At 38.6% G+C, this 22,851-nt stretch overlaps 1 protein-coding gene across 1 annotated transcript; it reads right to left on the reverse strand.

The window, feature by feature from the left end:
* Positions 1-1,952: 1,952 nt before the first annotated feature.
* LOC123520836 (DNA polymerase kappa-like) lies at positions 1,953-15,993 on the reverse strand. The gene is given in 10 exon segments (XM_045283471.1): positions 1,953-2,664; positions 7,371-8,510; positions 8,513-8,695; positions 9,129-9,253; positions 9,732-9,818; positions 10,095-10,384; positions 11,824-11,939; positions 13,745-13,911; positions 14,415-14,514; positions 15,777-15,993. Coding segments are annotated over 8 exon segments (1,710 nt in total). The 5' UTR covers positions 14,512-14,514; positions 15,777-15,993; the 3' UTR covers positions 1,953-2,664; positions 7,371-7,865.
* Between the last annotated feature and the right edge of the window lie 6,858 nt (positions 15,994-22,851).

The raw sequence follows: 22,851 nt of genomic DNA on the forward strand, positions 1-22,851 counted from the left end.
CCCGCTATCCCTTGACATGCTTGATGACTAATGGTTTGGGAAGAGAGCAATGAAAACACCATGTACATCACTAATTCCCTAAGTCTACGACATCCATATTCTCTAGACTCTAGACTCTAAACTCTAGAGCAATACAATTTCCAGTGTTGCAACAAAAGATCACGTATACAACACCTTCATACCTGAAATTTCTTGATGCCACATGAAAAGTTTTCCAGTTTTCAAAACCAAAGATATCACAATTGTCAGAAATCATCATCTGTTGTGAACGTGTTCCTAACCTCTCATAAAATATTGTGCATGCTGCATACTCCATGACATAGTCCACCTTCAATCACATGGATATTAGTGACACTGCAGCAATACTACAGGTCATAGCAGTGTTCTCTGGACTCAGAAATATGCAAGGTCTATCTATAGTACTCACGGCCTGTCAGGAAAGAAATCTTCACTAACAGGCTTTTACTATGAAAAAGTATAATAAATAAGTTTAAGATTTCTTACTGATGCATATATTTTTTTTTTAAACTAAAGCATGTTACCCAGGAATCAGCAGAAAAAAAAAACATATCTTTAATATAAACAATGACATGAAACATCCAAATAGTTTCTTTATGATGTGAAAAAAATATATATATATATATATATATATATATATATATATATATATATATATATATATATATATATATATATATATATATATATATATATATATATATATATATATATATATGCATTTTCCTTAAACATGCCATCCCAAGTAAATAATTTATCAACTACCTGGTTCAAATTGTACATTCCTCCTGGTTATGGTTTCCTTGCAAGATTAAAAAAACACTTTTTCCTCAAATCTTCAGTCGTATTAATGGCAATTCCAATACTAACAAAGCTTATAACAAGTCAAAGAAACATTGGAAAATATGAATAGATGAAAAGAGCTCTTAGCTCCTCCTCCTATTGGTGATTCATGTAGGGTCACAAGACTGGTGATTCATGGACAAGATTTTCTTTACTAAGCATTGTATTATAAAAATATGGTAGCTTTGTAAATTGAATGAAATATTTGCAATGAGAAAGTTTTGTGTGTATATATATATATATATATATATATATATATATATATATATATATATATATATATATATATATATATATATATATATATATATATATATATATATATGCACTGAATGAATGAAGAGCTTAAAACATAAAACTGATATGACAAACTCAAAAAATATATATGAAGAGGTATTTAACATTGTTCCAAAGCTACATTCCCTATTTTTCTTGGCTTACCTACACTATCATGTCACAAAATTAAAAACAAAAAACAAAATAATGATCAAGGGTAACATTCATTTCATGTGTCATGCTTACCTTTGGAGCAATACAGAAACAAAGAGATATTAATAAAAAAGCATGCTAAATCTTTATCCATTAATCCTCCATGAGAATTTGCTTGGTACAGAATTGAACCCTTGACATGGATGTATACAGTACTGCAGGACATCAGATGTCAGAACTAAGTAACCATCAGGAACCAAGATCATATTTCTTTTTTTTTACCTGTAGCATGCATGAAACAACACATCAACAAACAATTAAGGAGATATTCTGTGAAATAAAAGGAGGAATTTCATCCTGCACGGGAAAAGGAATATTTATGTTTAGTAGAGAAATTGTTAATGGTATACCTTTTTCCCAAGCCTTAAACAATGGCTGGCATCAAGATACCAAATTTGTAGTTTTCAATCAAAATATTCTGTGACTACTCAAGCGGTGCTGATGCCATCTTCTTGGGATTGCTTGCTTGCTTGGCTAACTAAGAAAGAATGCAAAAGGTGACCCATGATAAAGTAGAAAATTTCCATTCTTGGAGTAGATCAGTCACCATCACATAGTCTTATGCAATTATTGGTAAAGTGGAATGTAGTCAAAATAAAATATGGTAGTAAAATAGAAATGTATTTCATAACAAAAATGTTTGTATTATCACAGCAAAATCAACTTATATTGCAAGTTTTTACCAATCTGGGAAAGAAACCATACAATGCATCACATCTGTTATCACATTCCCAGGCAGCTGCACAATGTTTTCTATTTCTGTCATGACTAGTGTCAAATACAATGACAACTGCAACACATTGAGACGTTGATAGTCAGGATGCACCGCTACAAGTACTAATGAGAAAAAAGTCACTGCATCTGCTGCAGTCTCAGGACTGGAGGATGGAACAGCTGCAGGGTAAGAAACAGTCTCATTATAAAGAGGGCAGGGGTAAACCACCATATGCTGGTAAGTATTGACATCAATGTGTGTATGGCCAGCTGTGCTGTGCCTGGACTCTTGGGGTGCAGTAAGGTGGGTCACAAGACGTCACTTTCCACTGGGAGGCAATTGGCTCATGACTGTGAATGTGTGTGTGTGTGTGTGTGTGTGTGTGTGTGTGTGTGTGTGTGTGTGTGTGTGTGTGTGTGTGTGTGTAATTCACCATGGTCGTCTGCTGGTCACCCAGCCAGTCTTCCCCATTACGGAGCGAGCTCTGAGGTCATAGATCGATCTTCGGGTAGGACTGAGACCACAACACACACTCCACATGACCTCAGGACAGCGGGTGGCCTCACTCAGGGTCTGGGCACGAGTCCTTACCTGGAAATCTGTTGTTTTAAATTTAAGTGTCAACACCTTTCCAACAATGTCCTTCTGCATGTCCTCTGCTAGCTCATAACACAAGTCTACAGACAACTTAGATAAAGTTTCCCTATCAGAGGTTCCCTTAAAGGTGGTCTCTGTGCTGATAGACTTTTGCTCTCTTTCAGTCCAGGCAGAGAGGGTTGAGTGACCCAGACCAAGTGCTATGGTGAGGAAATTTTCATAATTTATCTCAGGGAAGAGAAGTTTGAGGAGTCCTCGCTTCTCCATGAGGTGACCACACTGTGTGATGTCCAATGCTTGGAGGTGTTGCTCCATCACATTCCCAATGTGTGTGTGTGTGTGTGTGTGTGTGTGTGTGTGTTATTCACTACGTCACCTGCTGGTCACTCAGCCAGTCTTTCCCCTATGGAAAGAGCTCAGAGCTCACACTGACCAATCTTTGGATAGGACTTAGACCACATCACACACCACACACACACCAGGAAAGCGAGGCCACAACCCCTTAAGTTACATCCCATACCTATTTACTGATAGGTGAACACATTAAGAGGCTTGCCCTTTGCCTCACCACTTCCCAGGACTTGAACCTGGGCCCTCTCAGTTGTGACCTGAGCGTGCTAATCACTACATTACGCAGTGTGTGTGTGTGTGTGTGTGTGTGTGTGTGTGTGTGTGTGTGTGTGTGTGTGTGTGTGTGTGTGTGTGTGTGTGTGTGTGTGTGTGTGTGTGTGTGTGTGTGTGTGTGTGTGTGTGTGTGTGTGTGTGTGTGTGTGTGTGTGTGTGTGTATTTATTTACCTAATTGTATTTACCTAATTGTAACATACGGGAAAAGAGCTATGCTCGTACTGTCCCGTCTCCATATCTACTAATGTCCAGCTTTTTCTTAAAATCATGAATATTCCTTGCGTTGACCACTTCCACGTCTAAACTATTCCATGCTTCCACCCTTCTATGAGGGAAGCTATATTTTTTCACATCTCTCCTATAAGTGGCCATTTTTAGTTTTTTCCCATGCCCTCTCGACATTCTTTCATTCCACATACACAGATCTTCCCTATCCATTTTTTCCATGCCAATCATCACTCTGTATATTGCTATCAGGTCTCCCCTTTCTCTTCTGTTTTCCAGGGTCGGAAGTTGCATTCTGTTCAGTCTGTCTTCATAAGTCAAATCTCTTAAGTCAGGCACCATTTTTGTTGCAGCCCTCTGTACTTTCTCTAGTTTCCTTATGTGTTTCTTTAAGTTCGGAGCCCACTGTATTGTTGCATATTCAAGCCTCGGTCTTATCATTGCAGTAATTATTTTCTTCATCATTTCTTCATCTAAATATACGAACGCCACTCTTATGTTCCTCAATAAGTTCAATACTTCTCCAATTATTTTGTTTATATGTCTCTCTGGCGATAGGTCATTGGTAATTGTCACCCCAAGGTCTTTTTCTTCATGACTGGTTTTATGTCTTCATTTCCTATCTTGTACATACTCCTGATTCTTCTTTCACTCTTGCCAAACTCTAATTTCTTGCATTTTGTCGTGTTGAACTCCATTTGCCATGTACAGCTCCATTTCCATATTCTGTCCAAGTCTTCCTGGAGTAGTTCGCAATCTTTGTCACATCTCACTTTTCTTAACAATTTTGCATCGTCTGCAAATAGGCTCACATAACTGGACACCCCATCCACCATGTCATTTATGTAGACCGCGAACATTACTGGTGCCAACACTGATCCCTGTGGAACTCCACTCTCCACCAAGCCCCATTCTGATGGTCTGTCCTTAATTATTGTTCTCATTTCTCTTCCTACCAAAAGTCTTCCATCCATTTTAGTAAACTGCCATGCACTCCTCCTACCATTTCAAGTTTCCAGATCAGTCTCCGGTGTGGTACCTTATCAAAGGCCTTTTTTAAATCCAGATATATTCCATCAGCCCAACCATCTCTTTCCTGTATTACATCTATCACCCTCGAATAGTAACATATCAGGTTTGTCGTGCATGAACGCCCTTTTCTAAAACCAAATTGACACTCACAAAGTATGTCATTTTCTCCAAGAAGTCTGTCCATCTATTCTTCACCACCCTCTCACACATCTTAGCTACCACACTTGTAAGTGACACTGGTCTATAGTTCAATGGGTCTCTCTTGTTACCTGATTTATAGATTGGGACAATGTTAGCTCTTTTCCAGTCTTGGGGCACTACACCTTCCCTTAATGAGGCATCAATTACTTCACAAACTTTTTCTGCCAGTTGCTCCCTGCATTCTCTTAAAATCCATCCTGATACCCCATCAGGTCCCACAGCTTTTCTCACTTCTAAACTCCCCATCATATTCTTGATCTCCTCCACAGTTACTTGAAACTCCTTCATAATCCCTTTCTGTTCCATTACCAGTGGTTTGTCAAAAGCAGTCTCCTTTGTGAATACCTTCCGAAAGCATCCATTCATAGCCTCTGCCATTTCCTGGGATCCTCACTGCATACTCCATTTACTTCTAAACTTTCAATACTTTCTCTATTTTTGATGTTGTTGTTCACATGTCTGTAAAAAGCCTTGGTTGGTCTTTACATTTATCAATTATATCCTTTTCTTGTTTCTTTCTTTCTTCTCTTCTAATCAACACATATTCATTTCTTGCTCTTTTGTAACTTTCCCACTGCTTAATCCGTCTTTTCCTTCTCCACCTCTTCCATGCATCCTCTTTTCTTGTTCTAGCCTTTTCACATCTATCGTTAAACCAGTCCTGCTTTCCAACTTCTCTATGTTGTCTTATTGGTACAAATTTTTCTCACCTTCTTTGTATATTTTTATAAATTCCTTCCACTTTTCATTTGCTCCTTAGCACTCTTGAATTTCATCCAATTTGTCTCTTGAAAGAATTTCTTTAGGTTTCCAAAATCTGTCTTGGCATAATTCCATCTTCCCACTTTATATTCTTCATTTCTTCTAGATTTCTCTTCATCTATCACCTTGAACTCCAAAACTGCATGATCACTCTTTGCTAAAGGGCACTCCACCCTCATCTCCTCAATGACCATTGGCTCTGTACTAAAGACCAAGTCCAGTCTTGACGATGCTCCCTCTCCTCCAAACCTAGTATCTTCTTTGACCCACTGAGTTAACACATTTTCCATTGCCAGTGTCAATAGTGTATTTCCCCATGTTGTCTCTGATCCTTCCATTGACCAGTCCTCCCAACACACCTCTTTACAATTAAAATCTCCCATCATTATAGTTCGTTCACAGCCACCCAACATTTCTTCCAGACATGTTCCTGTATCACTTATCATTTCTTCATATTCCTGTACTGACCATGCATTTGTCTTAGGTGGTACGTACACCACTATGTAGTGCCTCTTTTTCCTTCATTAGTTTCTGCTCTGATCTTTAGCACTTCTGCCTTTCCCATACCTTCTTTCACTTGATCCACCTTTATATCTTTTTAACCAGCAACATCACTCCTCCTCCCATCTTACCTACTCTATTTCTTTTCCAAACATTATATTTCCTTCTCCAACCATCATCAGGTCTTCTCCCTCTCTCAGTTTTGTTTCAGTAAGACCCACAATATCTGGGTTCTTGTCCCTCAAGTAATCGTTGAGTTCTAAAATCCCCGATATCACTCCATTTATGTTGGAATACATTACATTCCGCTCATACGTAAGTTTCTTTAGTCCTTTCTTGCTGTACTTTTCTGGGTTATGAACCCAGTGTGTGTGTGTGTGTGTGTGTGTGTGTGTGTGTGTGTGTGTGTGTGTGTGTGTGTGTGTGTGTGTGTGTGTGTGTGTGTGTGTGTGTGTGTGTGTAATTCACTGTTTGATCTGCTGCAGTCTCTGACGAGACAGCCAGACGTTACCCTACGGAACGAGCTCAGAGCTCATTGTTTCCGATCTTCGGATAGGCCTGAGACCAGGCACACACCACACACCGGGACAACAAGGTCACAACTCCTCGATTTACATCCCGTACCTACTCACTGCTAGGTGAATAGAGGCTACACGTGAAAGGAGACACACCCAAATATCTCCACCCGGCCGGGGAATCGAACCCCAGTCATCTGGCTTGTGAAACCAGCGCTCTAACCACTGAGCTACCGGGCCGTGTGTGTGTGTGTGTGTGTGTGTGTGTGTGTGTGTGTGTGTGTGTGTGTGTGTGTGTGTGTGTGTGTGTGTGTGTGTGTGTGTGTGTGTGTGTGTTTTGCCATCCCATATGGAACTGCCAGCCTGGTATATGGGTAGATTCAAAATTAGATTTTCATATTGTAAAGAAGTAAAATTCTACATTTGTTAAGATTAACCTTATGATATACACATATATTGCAGATAGAACATAATATATACCATATTTTTTTTCATATTCAGTGTATGCATCTTTTTAGCATAATATAAAGACTATCATTACGCAGTTCTAATTAGTTACTATAGCACTTAACAAATATGTCTAGATAAAATCACTTCCTGTAAAAAAGAAAAAGATGTTTTAACCACTTTCATTATGTTTTTTATAGAAATTCTAAAACTCTTATTAGTCTTTCAAGTGAATACAAAAAAGGCACAAACTCTGCAACAATAACTGGATATCTTAATATTCACTTTACCTCTATAGGGTGTCATCCTTTACTGTACTACAATATATCATAAATCAACTCTTTTGTATTAGACTTACAAATTTGATAGCAATTGAAATAAGAACAAACTATATACGTACCTTATCATCAAGAGCAGAAATATCTATCCAGCGTATTGCATCCACTTTTACTTTTTTTATGGATATGAGACTCAGTATTCCCTTTTCTCTTCTTACTGTTTTGATTCTTGGTCATTTCAGTCTTCTGTGCTCTGGCAGCTTCTTGTTGCCGATTGTTTTCCTGAAGAAGTTCACTGATAGCACTTTTATTGAGACATTCATCCATATGATTGTTAAGAGCTGTCATGTCATTGAAGCTCCTCTGCTCACACACTGGACATAGTAAATTCTGATTCAAGTTGGAGGTAGTGGGGTCAATGTTGTCCAAGTGGGAATTATCACTGGGTATTTCATCATCATCGCTACTTTGATCACTTTCCTCACTCTGTTCTGAATTATTCCTGATACCTGTATCACCCTTAGAATTACTGCTGTCTATGCTTGATTTTCGTAGAGATGGAGAAGAATGGATCTCAAGACAAGTATCCAGGTGTTTGTTGAATTCTTCTAAGCTCTCTACATGAACCAGTTCCTCACATACTGAACATTCATACACTTCTGTCTTGTGAATTCTTCTGTTGGTTTTGATGGTTTAGGCTTTGATAGGAAGTTTTCTATTGAAATATCTTTTTTCTGAGATATATTTGTCTTTGCTGTCACTGGTGAGTTTCTTTCCACCGTACTGTCTGATTTTGTCCTTACATTTTCCTTCACTATTTCTTTCTGTGTCTGATGGGATTCTTGTTCACTATGAGAAAATGTAGTTGAGGAAGATGCCTTGGGTTGTACAGTTTGGGAGAACATCTGGGTAAGTGTAGCTTGTCGTCTCTGGCCCACTTCTGAGGAGAACATTAAAGAGGACATGCGCACACCCAGCAGTCTTAGGGAGAGAGGCTGTACTGTTGCTGCATTCATCTCATGCAGGAGGAGTCGTTTGATGCCAGCAGCCATGACCTCAGGACAGCGGGTGGCCTCACTCAGGGTCTGGGCACGAGTTCTTACCTGGAAATCTGTTGTTTTAAATTTAAGTGTCAACACCTTTCCAACAATGTCCTTCTTCTGCATGTCCTCTGCTAGCTCATGACACAAGTCTACAGACAACTTAAATAAAGTTTCCCTATCAGAGGTCCCCTTGAAGGTGGTCTCTGTGCTGATGGACTTTGCTCTCTTTCAGTCCAGGCAGAGAGGGTTGAGTGACCCAGACCAAGTGCTATGGTGAGGAAATTTTCATAATTTATCTCAGAGAAGAGAAGTTTGAGGAGTCCTCGCTTCTCCATGAGATGACCACACTGTGTGATGTCCAATGCTTGGAGGTGTTGCTCCATCACATTCCCAATGCCAGAGACCTGAGCAGAATACATAATTTTCAAACCTCTTACAGTACATAAGTTTTTACTACACACATGTATGCAAAGATATTACATGTACAAAACAGTACATATGAATAGTGTGGCAGTGCAGTGGTAGGTATGCTTTATTTTCAACTAAAATCAGATATGTAAGATATACCAATGGAGATAATATGGGTGACTTCCAAGTGAAAATATAGATCAGTGTCATTTATCTACAGTCATACAGTCACACTCCTATCTTTAGGTCTGATGATGGAACATACAGAATCCAAAATATCACATCAAGGATGTATATTTCTACCCTGGTCTTGATCTTCAACGGATTTTTCTTATACGATAAGTGTGAACATATAAAATAGTCTTGTGTCTTTAAGGTATACATGAAGGATCAACATTTTCATAGAGTGTTATCTGCTGCAACACTAACCTTGCGAATGGGCAGAGGGGAGATGAACTCAAGGATGCGGTCACGGTCAGGGGGAAGATAATATTGGCCGTTGGGTTTGTTCAAATCACTGCAGACTTTGGCCAGTCGTGTATTGGCAGCAATGCCTGAAATTAACCATTTTGTTTATATTTGCAGCAGAACCTCAGTTACCAAACACCTCCCGTTTCTAACATATTGATTTCACAAACAAAATTTTGAACTTACTTAGGTTGCTGTTCCATAATTTGGTTCAGGAACAAAGTTATTGATTTAAAATATCAAAGAACAAAACAAAAGCTGCTGCTAAAACAGGGTGTCTGGGAACAGATTGATCCATTTTACATTGATTACTATGGGAAAAATAGTTTAGTTTTTTAACACTTCAGATTTTGAACAGCATTCAGGAGCAAATTAAGTTCAAGAACCCAGGTTAAACTGTAGTTCCCTTTTTTTTTTGTGAACAAATAATGATTTTCTCCTTTATGATCCATTTATTTGGAAAAAAGAAAAATGCATTTCAGTAATATTTCCATAATTATTGTGAAACTTAAAAATGAAAAGGAGAAACTTTAAAATACAACACAATTAAGTTTCTGCACTCACCTGCACTTGCTGTAAGCTGCGTTCTGACTTCTATTTTATGCCTCATTTCATTTACCACTGCCTGTGCCAACTGCTCATGGTTGTCTCCTGTGAAGATGGCACAAGCTATTAATTTATCAAGCAACAATGAAAATACACACAAGGAATAAGACACTCATTCACTATTGTCCTTATCCAAAACAGAAAGAAGAGATGAATTTGAGAGAAAAAAAAAAAAAAAAAAATATATATATATATATATATATATATATATATATATATATATATATATATATATATATATATATATATATATATATATATATATATATATATATATATACTGTATAATGCAATGCCAAAAAGAGTTACTTAGTTGCTCACCATCATCCTCATCCACATAAAGGGATGAATTTTTTTGGAGGTACTCTGTGATATCAAGGTAAGCCTCATCAAGGGACATGGGGCTGAATCCAGGGTCATATTGGGAGAACACATCCCGAACTTCTTGACTCACTGCTCTATACTTATCAAAGTTTGGAGGTACAATAGTCAGCTCAGGGCATAGCTTCTTGCCAATGAATCCTGGCATGGCAGCCCTCACCCCAAATTTGCGGGCAGCATAGTTGCTGGTGCTGAGCATGCCTGTGCTACCCACTGCCATAGGTTTGTCCCTGTAAAGATTTATTCAATTATTACATTGTCTAGGTATGTCATAACACACTTGTTATAACCCAAGAGACACAAAGAAAAGATGAAACATGAAAAGAAGGAAGAATATGCAGCAATAAAAACAAAAGAAAAAAATGAAGAAAGAAGTAAGAAAGTAGAAAGAGTAATGAGGGAGAAGGAATATAAACATAAGAAGAGATAGCAAGATTATAAGCTTGTCACTGTACTTATTTATATAAATAGGGCCTAACAGTTGTAATGCAATCAAAAACATTAAAGTTTTATATAGTGAAGGAGGACTGGGTATGTATAGGATGTGTTTTGTTAGTAAATGTTAAAGGCACGAAGAAATTTGAGTCAGAAACCTGAGATCAAAGTACTTGTAACATTAAATATAAATTATGTGAAGAAATAATAAATAACTTTATTACTGAACAAGAAATGTTTTATGCAACTTTTGAAAATTGAATATATTTGCAAATATTGTAAGTATATGGTATTAACAGAGTAAAGTGCATTAAACTTGCATTCCCTTCAACCCATAAAAGCCTCTTAGATAGTCAAAGGCAAAATAAGATCATGTAACAATCATCAACATAGCTTGACATATTCAATATTACAGTGGATGATCAGCAACAGGTATAACTATATTTGTTTTCCGTATGGTGTTTTCCTATGACTTGTTGCAAATAATGACACCTGCAGGACTTTTGTAGAAAGATAAAAATAAGAAATTATACATATATGTGGTTTTGAATAAACACAAAGACTTTTAAATCATTACATTCAAATACACCTTTAGAGCTCAAGACACCTTGGTACTCCATAGTCTGAAATCACAATGGATGATGGAATATATATATCTATTGTGGTTAAATTTTGACTTGTTTTTGCAACATATAATAAAAATTTGACATTAGTGAAACTAGAATACAAGGATCCTTATCTAAATGGTTTCACTGTTATGACAGCAACCACTCAATCTAACCCAGTGGTTCTTAACCTGGATTCGATCGAACCCCAGGGGTTCGGTGAGTCAGTTTCAGGGGTTCGGTGGTTTGGTTCACCCCACTCGTAAATATTCATAATGTTTTAGTTTTTTGTGAAATTCAGGTTTGTTGGTTTTGTTCTTTGAACACAGTGATTTTGTGTGCAAATGATGCATGGTACAGTTTGTGCACTAATACAGTGTATAGTAATTATAGTTAAATTCATAGGTTTTGAATTTGAAGAAAAAAAAGCACATTTTATTTTTCCAACTATGAAGGGTTCGATGAATGCATGTATGGAACTTGTGGGGTTCAGTAACCTCCAACAAGGTTAAGAACCACTGATCAAACCATTTGGTAAATAACCTCACAAAATAAAGGCAAAGGTAATGAATCAAGTTACCAAAGATGATAATTATGAGTGGTAATAAGAATGATGAAGCCCTACAAACCTCAGAGATGGATCATCCAGCATCTCCACAGCAGCATAAAACATATCCATGTCAACATGTACAATAGTGTGGCTCAGGTCTCGCTCAGCCTCCAGCTCCTGTACTAGCTGGTCCATCTGTCATAGAAGTGCAATAAGTCTATTTCTTTATGCAACAAAATTGTTATTTTCACTCATTATGAAAGGAATGTCATGGGGCACGTGAACCATCTGGTGAGGCACACGAGGCTTCAGCAGAGGTGAGCGTATTAAACACAAACCATCAGGATCTCCACAAAAGATCTTTGTATGGCAGTGTAAACTCTCCTTGACAAAGGGATAGCTGACAAACAAAAAGAACATGACACAGGTAGACAAGAACCAAGGGATTATCATAATCAGATGTCGCTGAAAGGTTTGAGAAATACAATAAAAAATAAGCATGCTACAAGGGAATCCAGCATGCTATGAAAAATAACCAAGGAACAAAAAACATGGTGAATCAGAGACATGTGACCCAGTGGACAATAAAATGTATACGTGCTTTGAAAAGTAACCGAGGGAATTCAGAAAACAAAGGAAAAATAGGGTGAATCAGAAACATGTGATCCAGTAGTGAACTTAAATGTAACAATGGTCACAGTACACACAAAAAAATTAAATGTAATGGTAAGCATATATAAGCATATATAAGGAGAGAAAGAGGGAGATAATTTCTACCACTAGACATTCTGGTGTGAGTTCACATCATGAAGCCTTGGGTCATCCTCCTCTGCCTTGCTACATTTGCAAGTAATACTTAGAGAATTTTCCTAGGTGCCTTGTGGTCTCGTGATGTATACTGTATTATTTTAAGTTTTTTTTTTTGTGATCCTTTGCATGTAGTGATCACTGAATTAGTGGTTTAGTAATGTTATAATGTTACTGGTGTTAGATGTATGACATGTTGCCATGCTAAATGTCCTGAGAGCTTTAGATGAGTAACTGAGGAAGTAAAGAATCTGTAGTTGGAGTTGAGTAGAGTACAGTGAAGAAGATTATCAGATAGAGATGTGGTCGTGTTGTTTTAAGATTTGTTTTTATGTGTAATTGCTATTTATATATTATTCAATAAATGCAGTTAGTTTTGAGCTGCGTTTGTGAATGCCCCACAGAAGAATCCTCTAGCCTTAGTCACTTGGTTGTCCTTGACCTTAAAGGACACAAGTACTTAAGTACAGTAACAGAGTGTTAAAGGTAAGCAGCTCTATGTCGTAGCCTGCCGTGGGCCAGTTACAACACATAACTTCAAGCTCTCAAGTAGTCTTATGTGAAGAAAGGATAAAGGAACAAAAATTTTCCAAAAATAGTAAGATGGTAGGAAACAGATACACAAATAAAAAATGTCTGACATTTGCGTGACTGCACGGATATTTTTCATATATACATACCACTCTAATATCAGCAACGAATGACCCTAGCTTTAGGTTCTTTAGCTTCGACATAAATTAGTGACTGCAACTGATATTGGATCAGTGGATACAGTAAAACAATTGAGACACCTCAAGATTGAAATCTGTGAATTAATAAAACTGGACAAAGTAAATTGGTGCTGATAGCAGTCCCTTTTGCCAGTAGAACTGAATTGCCAATAAAACAATGATTACTTTAACTCCTGCAAGATGGATTTGTACAATTTTCAGTTCTGAGATGAAAAAAGAATAAAAGAAAAAATATAAAACACTGGAAACTTCAAGATTAGACCAGAAATAGTAAAAGCAGGATAAAATAAGTAGCTACCAGGAAAATAGGAAACAAAACTTGAAAGGCTAAAAAGTTTTATAATTTTTTTTTTTTTTTTCATTATGCTCTGTAGAATAGACCATGAGTTTATGACTAGAAAATGAAAGGATGTTATTCATTCTATCCCTCATCTCAGTTCATGAGCACATGGTAGTACATACCTGCTTTGTGGCTTTGTCAATTTGTTCCTTTGTGAAGGAAGCTACCTCCTTCTTCATGACCTCCAGCTTCTCATTGAGTTGCTGCTGATGTTTTTGTTTGTGCTGATAAAAGCGTGATCCCTCAGAAGCACGTTTGATGATTTCATTTATCTTCTCAGTATCAAGGCCTAAGAGAAATTTCAGAATGTCCTTCATCCAATGTAACTTCACAAGCTATGTCAGCTACATAGTAAATTTTTTCTACAGATTAACAGTAACAATGTATGCTATAATTCAGAATTATTGTGTCCATTTAATGATACTCTATTTCTAACATATTTTACACATTAATTTCATAACTCAATAAAGACATTCCATATTGAAAAATGCAGAAAATCTTAAATTAGAGTTAAATAAAATTCATGCATTATGATGAGATCACATGAACTAGGTAATGAGTAAAATATGGTATCAAAGACAGAGAACAAATGCTATCATTCTGTACCATAGTATAGACTCCTTATATAAAACGAACTTAAAATGAAGTGGCAGAAGCAAGAGCAATAAAGGTTTTGAGATGTGAATCTAATTTATTATCTTGCAAATGTCCAAATACGCATACAAATAAATGTTTCTTTTTCTTTTATGTAGAAAACTGTTAATAGAAGCACCACATGCCCAGACTACTCACCTTCCATGCCAGCCTTATGTGTGTTGAGAGAGAGGTTCTTCGGCCCAGATGAGGCATCCATTGTTCTCTTCGGTTCTGATTTTCTTGTGTCAGCCATACTCTGAAGCATTACACATTATGTTTACTTGCATATATAATTAAAACCACATCTCATGAAGTTGAGGCTCTTTTTCTCACCCTTCAGTTGACCATTGAAATTCTTTTTTTTTATATAAGTTAGGGTAGGAAAAAGTATGATATTTTATGATATGTTAGGTTAGGTTTGGTTAATTTAGGTTAGCTACATCATATGAATATTTTTGAGATTTTTTTTTTTTTTTTTTTTTTTAGTCAAATATAGCCTTTAGACTTTTTTGGAATTGCAAAATTTGCTTTATTTTGGCTTTCCCCACCCAAACACTCCACTTTCCAAATAGGTCCTCAAGCTTGTTGCTGTTGAAGAGGGGGCTGGTGGCAAAAGGGAAGAAGACCTTATAATATACTCAGGACCCAGAAAAATATTTGTTTTCATCTCACCCCACCTGAAAACTCTGCATTCCCACAGCTCCCCAAGCTTGTTAGGGGTAGAGGATTGGTGGCATTTTTCTGACACTTTATACCATTGTATTATATGTACACAATGGGTTTTATAAAGGTCTGTAAGCAATTAGTAGAAAAATAAGGCACTGGAGTTTTACTAGACCTTTACCTTATGAACTTTCAACCTCATTTTTCAACAAAATTATACAAGCTTCTGTAAGGCAGATATATTGCATCACATTTGCCAACCAAAAATGCTATGCTACAAATAACTGTAAGTATTAATTTTGGATGAAAACAAGTAAGTTACTTTTACTGTGACGGTTTTACATTATCCTTATATTTTATCTTAAATTGGTAATTATTCATAATGCATCTGCATTTCCCCCCAGCCCCCTCCCAACACTTAACATTCTGAATAATTCTAAAATAATCTATTCTAGCTAGGTGGGAGGCTGCCCTCCATCGAAACCACCCCCCCTTTCCAGATCAGACATTAACCTAACCTGATGAAAGACCTAAAAAAATTGCACATCTCGAATTCAAAAATCTTGAATTTCTGCTACACTCCCAAATTTTATTAGACATACTACACGTAAACGCTGAGTTTGTGAGGTTCGGATGAGAGTTCTTTCGCTATGTAAACACAACAGTGTACATCTAGCTGATCCGGCGACCGTTGACAACACCCAACCACGCCAGCTGAGGTGACGGGATGTCTATACTATGGTAGTGCCGATTTACCATTGAATCCTTCCATAATTAGGTATTTAGAGCATCCAAAGACAGCACATATGTAGTACATATTATATAAGATGTTACTGACAGTTTACAAGTACGAACCTAATAAACGACGTCTTGAGACAGCTGTTCTGTCTTCTTAAGGACTTGAGTGAAGACAATAATGGATGACTGTCGTGGCAGACAAGCGTTAGAGTAACAAGTCCAAAACTGTAGCAACCAGAGATGGGCAGGAGCTCTCAGTGCAGATTTAATATTACACCCACACTCTCCTTCCCGCCAGTTTGCTTCGTGTTTACACTTTACACTTGAAAAGTGACGTCATCAAGAGATCGCTGGCCTGTCCTAAAATGTTTTCTTTCCCTTCGATGTTAGCGAAATTTTTACATATTCCATCCCGCTCAATGTTTCTATTTTTTTTTTTTTTTTTTAGGGCTAGATAAGATACAAAGTTAACATAAATCTCTTGACTCTTCAACTAGACAAAAAACTAGTGGCTGATCCAAAGGGAGGGATGAGGGGAAAGAAGCCACACCCACAAAAAAAAATGTTTATTATTATAAATTTTTATTGTTATCATTCAGTTATATTGATAAATTATTACTTCTCTTATTACATAAAAATAGCTTTCCATATATCTTAAAAATGCCCTCAAGATTGGTTCGCTCGTAGCGGCTCGGCTCGCCACCAACCTATAAAAGGCACACAGCAGGCTTATGAAACCCTATGGGTCGCTGCGTTGGCAGCAAAGGCCCATGCTTTTCTTGCAAAAGGCACATCTTAAAAAAAAAAAAAAAAAAAAACATGAAACTTTGAAGGTTGGCCACCACCACCCCCGCCTGCCCCCCGAAAATTATCCTGGATCCGCTACTGACTAGAGCTTTTTGACTGTTAATATTTTGTTACTCAGTCATTAGAAGAATAAAAACACTCAACGTGTCAGTTCAGCTAGGTAGACCCTTTTGAGTCTAGAAATTAATTTGTTAGTGGAACCGTTATAACACGAGTAAAAATCCGTGTCACTTAAATAGAGCCTTTCGAATACTGAAATCTCAAATATTCATCTGTCACTTTATAGAAAGGTAAAGTACAGGTACTCGAAAACCCGTGAGTGAAATCGAATAGAACCTTTTGAAGGAAAAAATCTGTCTTTAAAACCATGAAAGCATCCTTAAAACTAGTCTATCACTTCTGCTAGACTGTAGACCCTTCCGAAAGCAGAAATCTTGTTAATCTGTCTATATAACAGTGAAACAAAACACTCTTATAACCCAGTGTCGCCACATAAGCAGTAGTTCCAAGCCTGTGTGAAACAAGAGTATGTGAAGGTATGAGTGTGTACATAATGTTAATACTTAAAATAGATAAAAAAGTAAATAATTAACAAAATAAATAAATAAATAAACAATAACAGTTACATTAATGAAATAAAGAACTATGTATATAAGAAAATCTTGCAAAAAAACAAAGAAAATTAAATAAAAAATGGCCTAATACCCATGCCAGAGTGATGGAAAAAAAAAAAGGAAAAAAAAACCTGTGGTACGCGTACGCGAGGGTCTTCTAGGTAGTACTTGAGCACTTTAGGGATCATATGCGATTTTTGGTTAAATTCATTTCATTTCTCAGATAAAAATATTATTGCCTTACATCAGCGGCGTATAGTTAGTATTTTTGCCGTCCTGGGCGGCCAACGGCCTTCCAGTTTGTCGCCCTTCCCATAAGTATTACAATATTGGGCCGCCGTGGTACAGTGGAACCATGCGTGCTTTGGGATCCAAGGGGTCTCCAAGCACACGGGTTCGAATCCTGTCCACGGTCTGAATGCAGGTTGGGCTTCCTCACTCAGGGCAACGGTTTCCTAGCGGGTGGGCTTTGAGATAGGAGGTACCCTAAAAAGTATCCCCTTTAGCCCATAAATTCCCGTGAAAAGCCCACATGGTATAAAAAAATATATATATTAAAAATCACATTAACCCCTTAAAGTATATATATATATATATATATATATATATATATATATATATATATATATATATATATATATTACCAGGTGTTTTCATTGAATATAGAAGCCACTACTGTGTGGGTTAATGTCTAGAATCGCTCCTTCTTAGTAGCACATAAAACTACTGCAGGTAGTGCTATATACTCACTTTATTTCACGTTTATGAAGTTTTTTTTTTTTTCTAGGGCGAGCCAGGATAAACAGGACCCATGAATGATGGAGTCACTGCCTACCTTGTCTTTCCTTCAGCAGCACGCACGCACGCACGCACACGCGCACGCACACACACACACACACACACACACACACACACACACACACACACACACACACACACACACACACACACACATTCATCATCTATAAAACGAAAAATACACACACACACACACACACACACACACACACACACACACACACACACACATTCATCATCTATAAAACGAAAAATAGGGCAACACACACACACACACACACTCACATTCATCATCTATAAAACGAAAAATAGGGGACACACACACACACACACACACACCCGGTAGCTCAGTGGTTAGAGCGCTGGCTTCACAAGCCAGAGGACCGGGGTTCGATTCCCCGGACGGGTAGATATATTTGGGTGTGTCTCCTTTCACGTGTAGCCCCTGTTCACCTAGCAGTGAGTAGGTACGGGATGTAAATCGAGGAGTTGTGACCTTGTTGTTCCGGTGTGTGGTGTGTGCCTGGTCTCAGGCCTATCCGAAGATCGGAAATAATGAGCTCTAAGCTCGTTCCGTAGGGTAACGTCTGGCTGTCTTGTCAGAGACTGCAGCAGATCAAACAGTGAAACACACACACACCGCGTAGTGTAGTGGTTCGCACGCTCGACTTACAATCGAGAGGACCGGGTTCGAGTCCCGGTAAGCGGCGAGGCAAATGGGCAAGCCTATTAATGTGTAGCCCCTGTTCACCTAGCAGTAAATAGGTACGGGATGTAACTCGAGGGGTTGTGGCCTCGCTTTCCCGGTGTGTGTTGTGTGTTGATGTGGTCTCAGTCCTACCCGAAGATCGGTCTATGAGCTCTAAGCTCGCTTCGTAATGGAGAAGACTGGTTGGGTGACCAGTAGGCGACCGAGGTGAATTACACACACACATAAAGCTACAAAGATTATGCCGGAACTAAAGGACCTAACATATGAAGAAAGGCTGAAGGAACTGGGACTGCCATCCTTACAAGGCAGAAGAGAAAGAGGAAATCTAATAACATTGTATAAAATAGTTAATGGCATTGAAAAGAACGACAAGGAAGATCTGGTGACAGAAGAAGCTGGATGGACAAGAGAGCATGGAAAAAAAAATTAGGAAGAGGCAGTGTGTGAAGGATATTGGAAAATACGTTTTCCACATAGAACGGTGGAAAACCATTGAGTGATGAAGTTGTTACAGCACATAATGTGCATAGCTTTAAAGAAAATCAGCTAAGTGGAGATATGGAGACAGGACACTATGAGCCCCGCTCGAACCCTGTATGATACAACTCGGTAAATACAACTAGGTAAATACACACACACACACACACACACACACACACACACACACACACATTCAACCTATATGACAAAAGACACTGGAATACAAACACACACACACACACACACACACACACACACACATATCTCCACCCGGCCGGGGAATCGAATCCCGGTCCTCTGGCTTGTGAAGCCAGCGCTCAGTGGTTAGAGCGCTGGCTTCACAAGCCAGAGGACCTTCGATTCCCCGGCCGGGTGGAGATATTTGTGTGTCTCCTTCACGTGTAGCCCCTGTTCACCTAGCAGTGAGTAGGTACGGGATGTAAATCGAGGAGTTGTGACCTTGTTATCCCGGTGTGTGGTGTGTGCCTGGTCTCAGGCCTATCCGAAGATCGGAAATAATGAGCTCTGAGCTCGTTCCGTAGGGTAACGTCTGGCTGTCTCGTCAGAGACTGCAGCAGATCAAACAGTGAAACACACACACACGATATAATACAGTAAATCGCATTAGATATGGACGAAGAGAGACAGAAAGGGAAGACATCTGGGAAGCTCCCGCCATAGTTGACGTTACGGCCCGGCCCAGTGGGCCGATAACGTCGTTGCCTGGTCCGGTGGTCTGGGGACGTCACAGCCCTGCTGGCCTCTTATGGTGGGGTTATATACGTTACGTAGATAATTTTGAAAATGACCTCTCGAAAAAAAAAAACGCTGCCAGATCCGAATGCTTTATATATTCTGAATTGGCACATATTTTAATTTATATAAAAAATATAAACAGATTCCAAACCCCAGTAATATTGAAGATCTAAAAAAAATATATAAATAAAATGTTGGAACCTTCACCCACCTTAAAAAACATTAAATGTCCTCCTATTCTTACTTTAAAGGAACGGAACACACTTTAAAGAATGTGAACAATCTTTTCCAACACTCTTGAGAGTTGAGCCAGAAATAAATCATTCACAGGGGTAACAACAAAACCATTATTGGAACATCAACACTGTATGAAAACAGTTCAACTCTTCATTAATTCCACTGACCAGGAAAGTGAAACACTTCAAAACACATCAACTTTTGAAAACAATAACAACTTGATACTTCCTCTAACAAAAATCTTCCTAGAACGGTCCTGAAAATTTGGCGCCAAAAAAAATAGTCATATCTAACACAAAAACAACGCCAACAGTATCATGCTGCGTCCCACACACGCATGAAAAACACTTCAAACACAACCAAATACTTGTAAAAAGCATCAAATCTTACTTTTTCAGCCCAAATAAACAGTCCAGGAATTAAAGAAAATAATCCTGGATTTTGGGCGGGCCTAGGTAGGCATATCCAAGGTGGCGGCGGGGCCGTGGAGGGGTCGATCCCCCTCTTGTACCTCACTTAAACCTTCACCAAACTTAAACCTGCCCATGGCGGGTGCATCTCAATAGCTGATCTGAAAGCTTAGTAACACGGCTGCATGTTGCAGCAAGACGGGCATTTGATATTGGGAGATAAGGCTGGAAATGGCTGTTAATTGAAGAATCCAAGAGAGAGGCGGGGTCTCTTGCAAAAGCATACCTTTTTTTAACCGCGCTGACCTGACTCCTCAACTCTCCCTCACTCACTCACTGTCCTTCACCGATGATATTCACCACATTCTAGTCGTTTCATATTTGCTTGATATAACCAATTCCTTTTCCTTTTATTATTCAAGGCTAAAGATACCATTAATACCTCCTCTCCCTCCACCACCTCCTCCTCCTCCACGTCAAGAACTGTCAAGTCAACCAACCTCCACCACAGCGAATATCTCGCCTAGCATCGCGCCCGGTATGAACACATATACCCATAGTCACAGTGCCCATAGCAACCATCGCCCGACTCTGGTGCGTCGTGTGCCTCGTCTCCGGTGTGAAAAGCCGCGGGGTCAACCCAGCTGCCATGTGCGGAACCCATCCATTGCTGCGGGGTTCATTCTAATTCATGCATGAGGAACTATCTATGTTTTTAGTCTAATATGAAGAATAATAAAGGTATTTTGTTTGAGTGAATGCTTGTGCATGTGCCTGTATGTATGGCATTATGAAAGTCGTGTAGTATAGTAGTTAGCACACTCGGCTCACAACCAAGAGGGCGTCCGGGCGCGACAAGGCAAATGGGCAAGCCTCTTAATGTGTAGCCTCTGTTCACCTATCAGTAAATAGGTACGGGATGTAACTTCAGGGGCTGTGGCCTCGCTTTCTAGGTGTGTGGTGTGTGATGTGGTCTCAATCCTTGGCTGGGTGACCAGCAGACGACCGTGGTGAATAACACACACACACACACACACACACACACACACACACACACACACACACACACACACATCTCTTCATCTCCGGCATCTTCATCTTTTCACTCTTAGCATCTTTATCTCCAGCATATTCATCACTTCTTCATGTTTGTCTTCAACATCTTCACCTTCAGCATCTTCGGCATCTCAAGCACATTCATCTCTTTATCTTCAGTATCTTCATCTCTTCATCTTGTATCTTCAGCATCTTAAGCATCTCCATCTCTTTTATCTTCAGCATCTTCATCTTCAGAATCTTCATTTCTTCATCTGCAGCATCTTATCTCTCTAGCATCTTCAGCCTTTGTATCTTAATTACCTTCATCTCCCAGCCTCCCAATCTCTTCATCTTCATCAAGCAATGGGAATATTTTAAAGGCGGGTTCACAGGTGTCAATATGCGACTGAAATTGCAAGTCGCTAAAAGTATCGACACAGCCCTTCTATTTCAAGCATAGCGACTGGGAAGTATCGGCTGGTTGGCGGGAAGTGACGGTAAAAAAAACAACTACCCAACAAACCTTCAGTGACGATCAACTTAAATCATCACAAGTCTTCAATCCTCACCTCCAACAACACTACATAGAGGGAAACCGTTCTTGGAGAGTGGCAGCGATACCATCGAACGTCGATTTGCGTAAGCATATTTTGCTTTATAATATCACTTTTAGGGTCCCAGATGTGCTCTTTTTCCCTCACCAACTCCAAAATCTTCTCTACATTGACACCATATTTTCAAATTTTTCTCCGTGACGTCACAACCTAAACAAAGTCGCAAATCGTCTGAACAAGACCAATATGTCAGTGTTGTTTTGCGACTGGTTTTTTCCAGTCGCTAGGCATCAACATTCAGTCGGAAACTCTACCGAATTGCAATTTCAGTCGAATATTGACATATGTGAACCCGTCTTAACAGCCATAATGTACTGTGCATACCAAGCTTTTATGAATGCCTCGCACGTCCAATCCACAGTTGAATTTTATGTCTCCAAAATGTAAATGCTCATAGACCAATTTCCGTTTGGAATGTCCGCAGAAAATTGTCATTCTCAGTATTTTTTGTTTGTTTGTTTGTTTTGCCTTATTAATAAACAGCAAACAATAAGCCTCTTGGTTAATCAATCATATTTTACTAGTGTCATGATAGGATCAAAATAGAAAAGAAAAGAAAAGGATTATCGAAGCCTTGATCAAGACTAAGATATTCAGATGTAAACAAACCATAAGACCCAAGGAAAATCAGGAAGAACAATATATTTGCAATACATCAAGGAAAAAAATCATATTCTTCCTCTGAATCACATTATTTATAATGTAAATGTTAAGGATGAATAAAAG

Source organism: Portunus trituberculatus, chromosome 47 (assembly GCF_017591435.1).
Source record: "Portunus trituberculatus isolate SZX2019 chromosome 47, ASM1759143v1, whole genome shotgun sequence".
NCBI lineage: Eukaryota > Metazoa > Arthropoda > Malacostraca > Decapoda > Portunidae > Portunus > Portunus trituberculatus.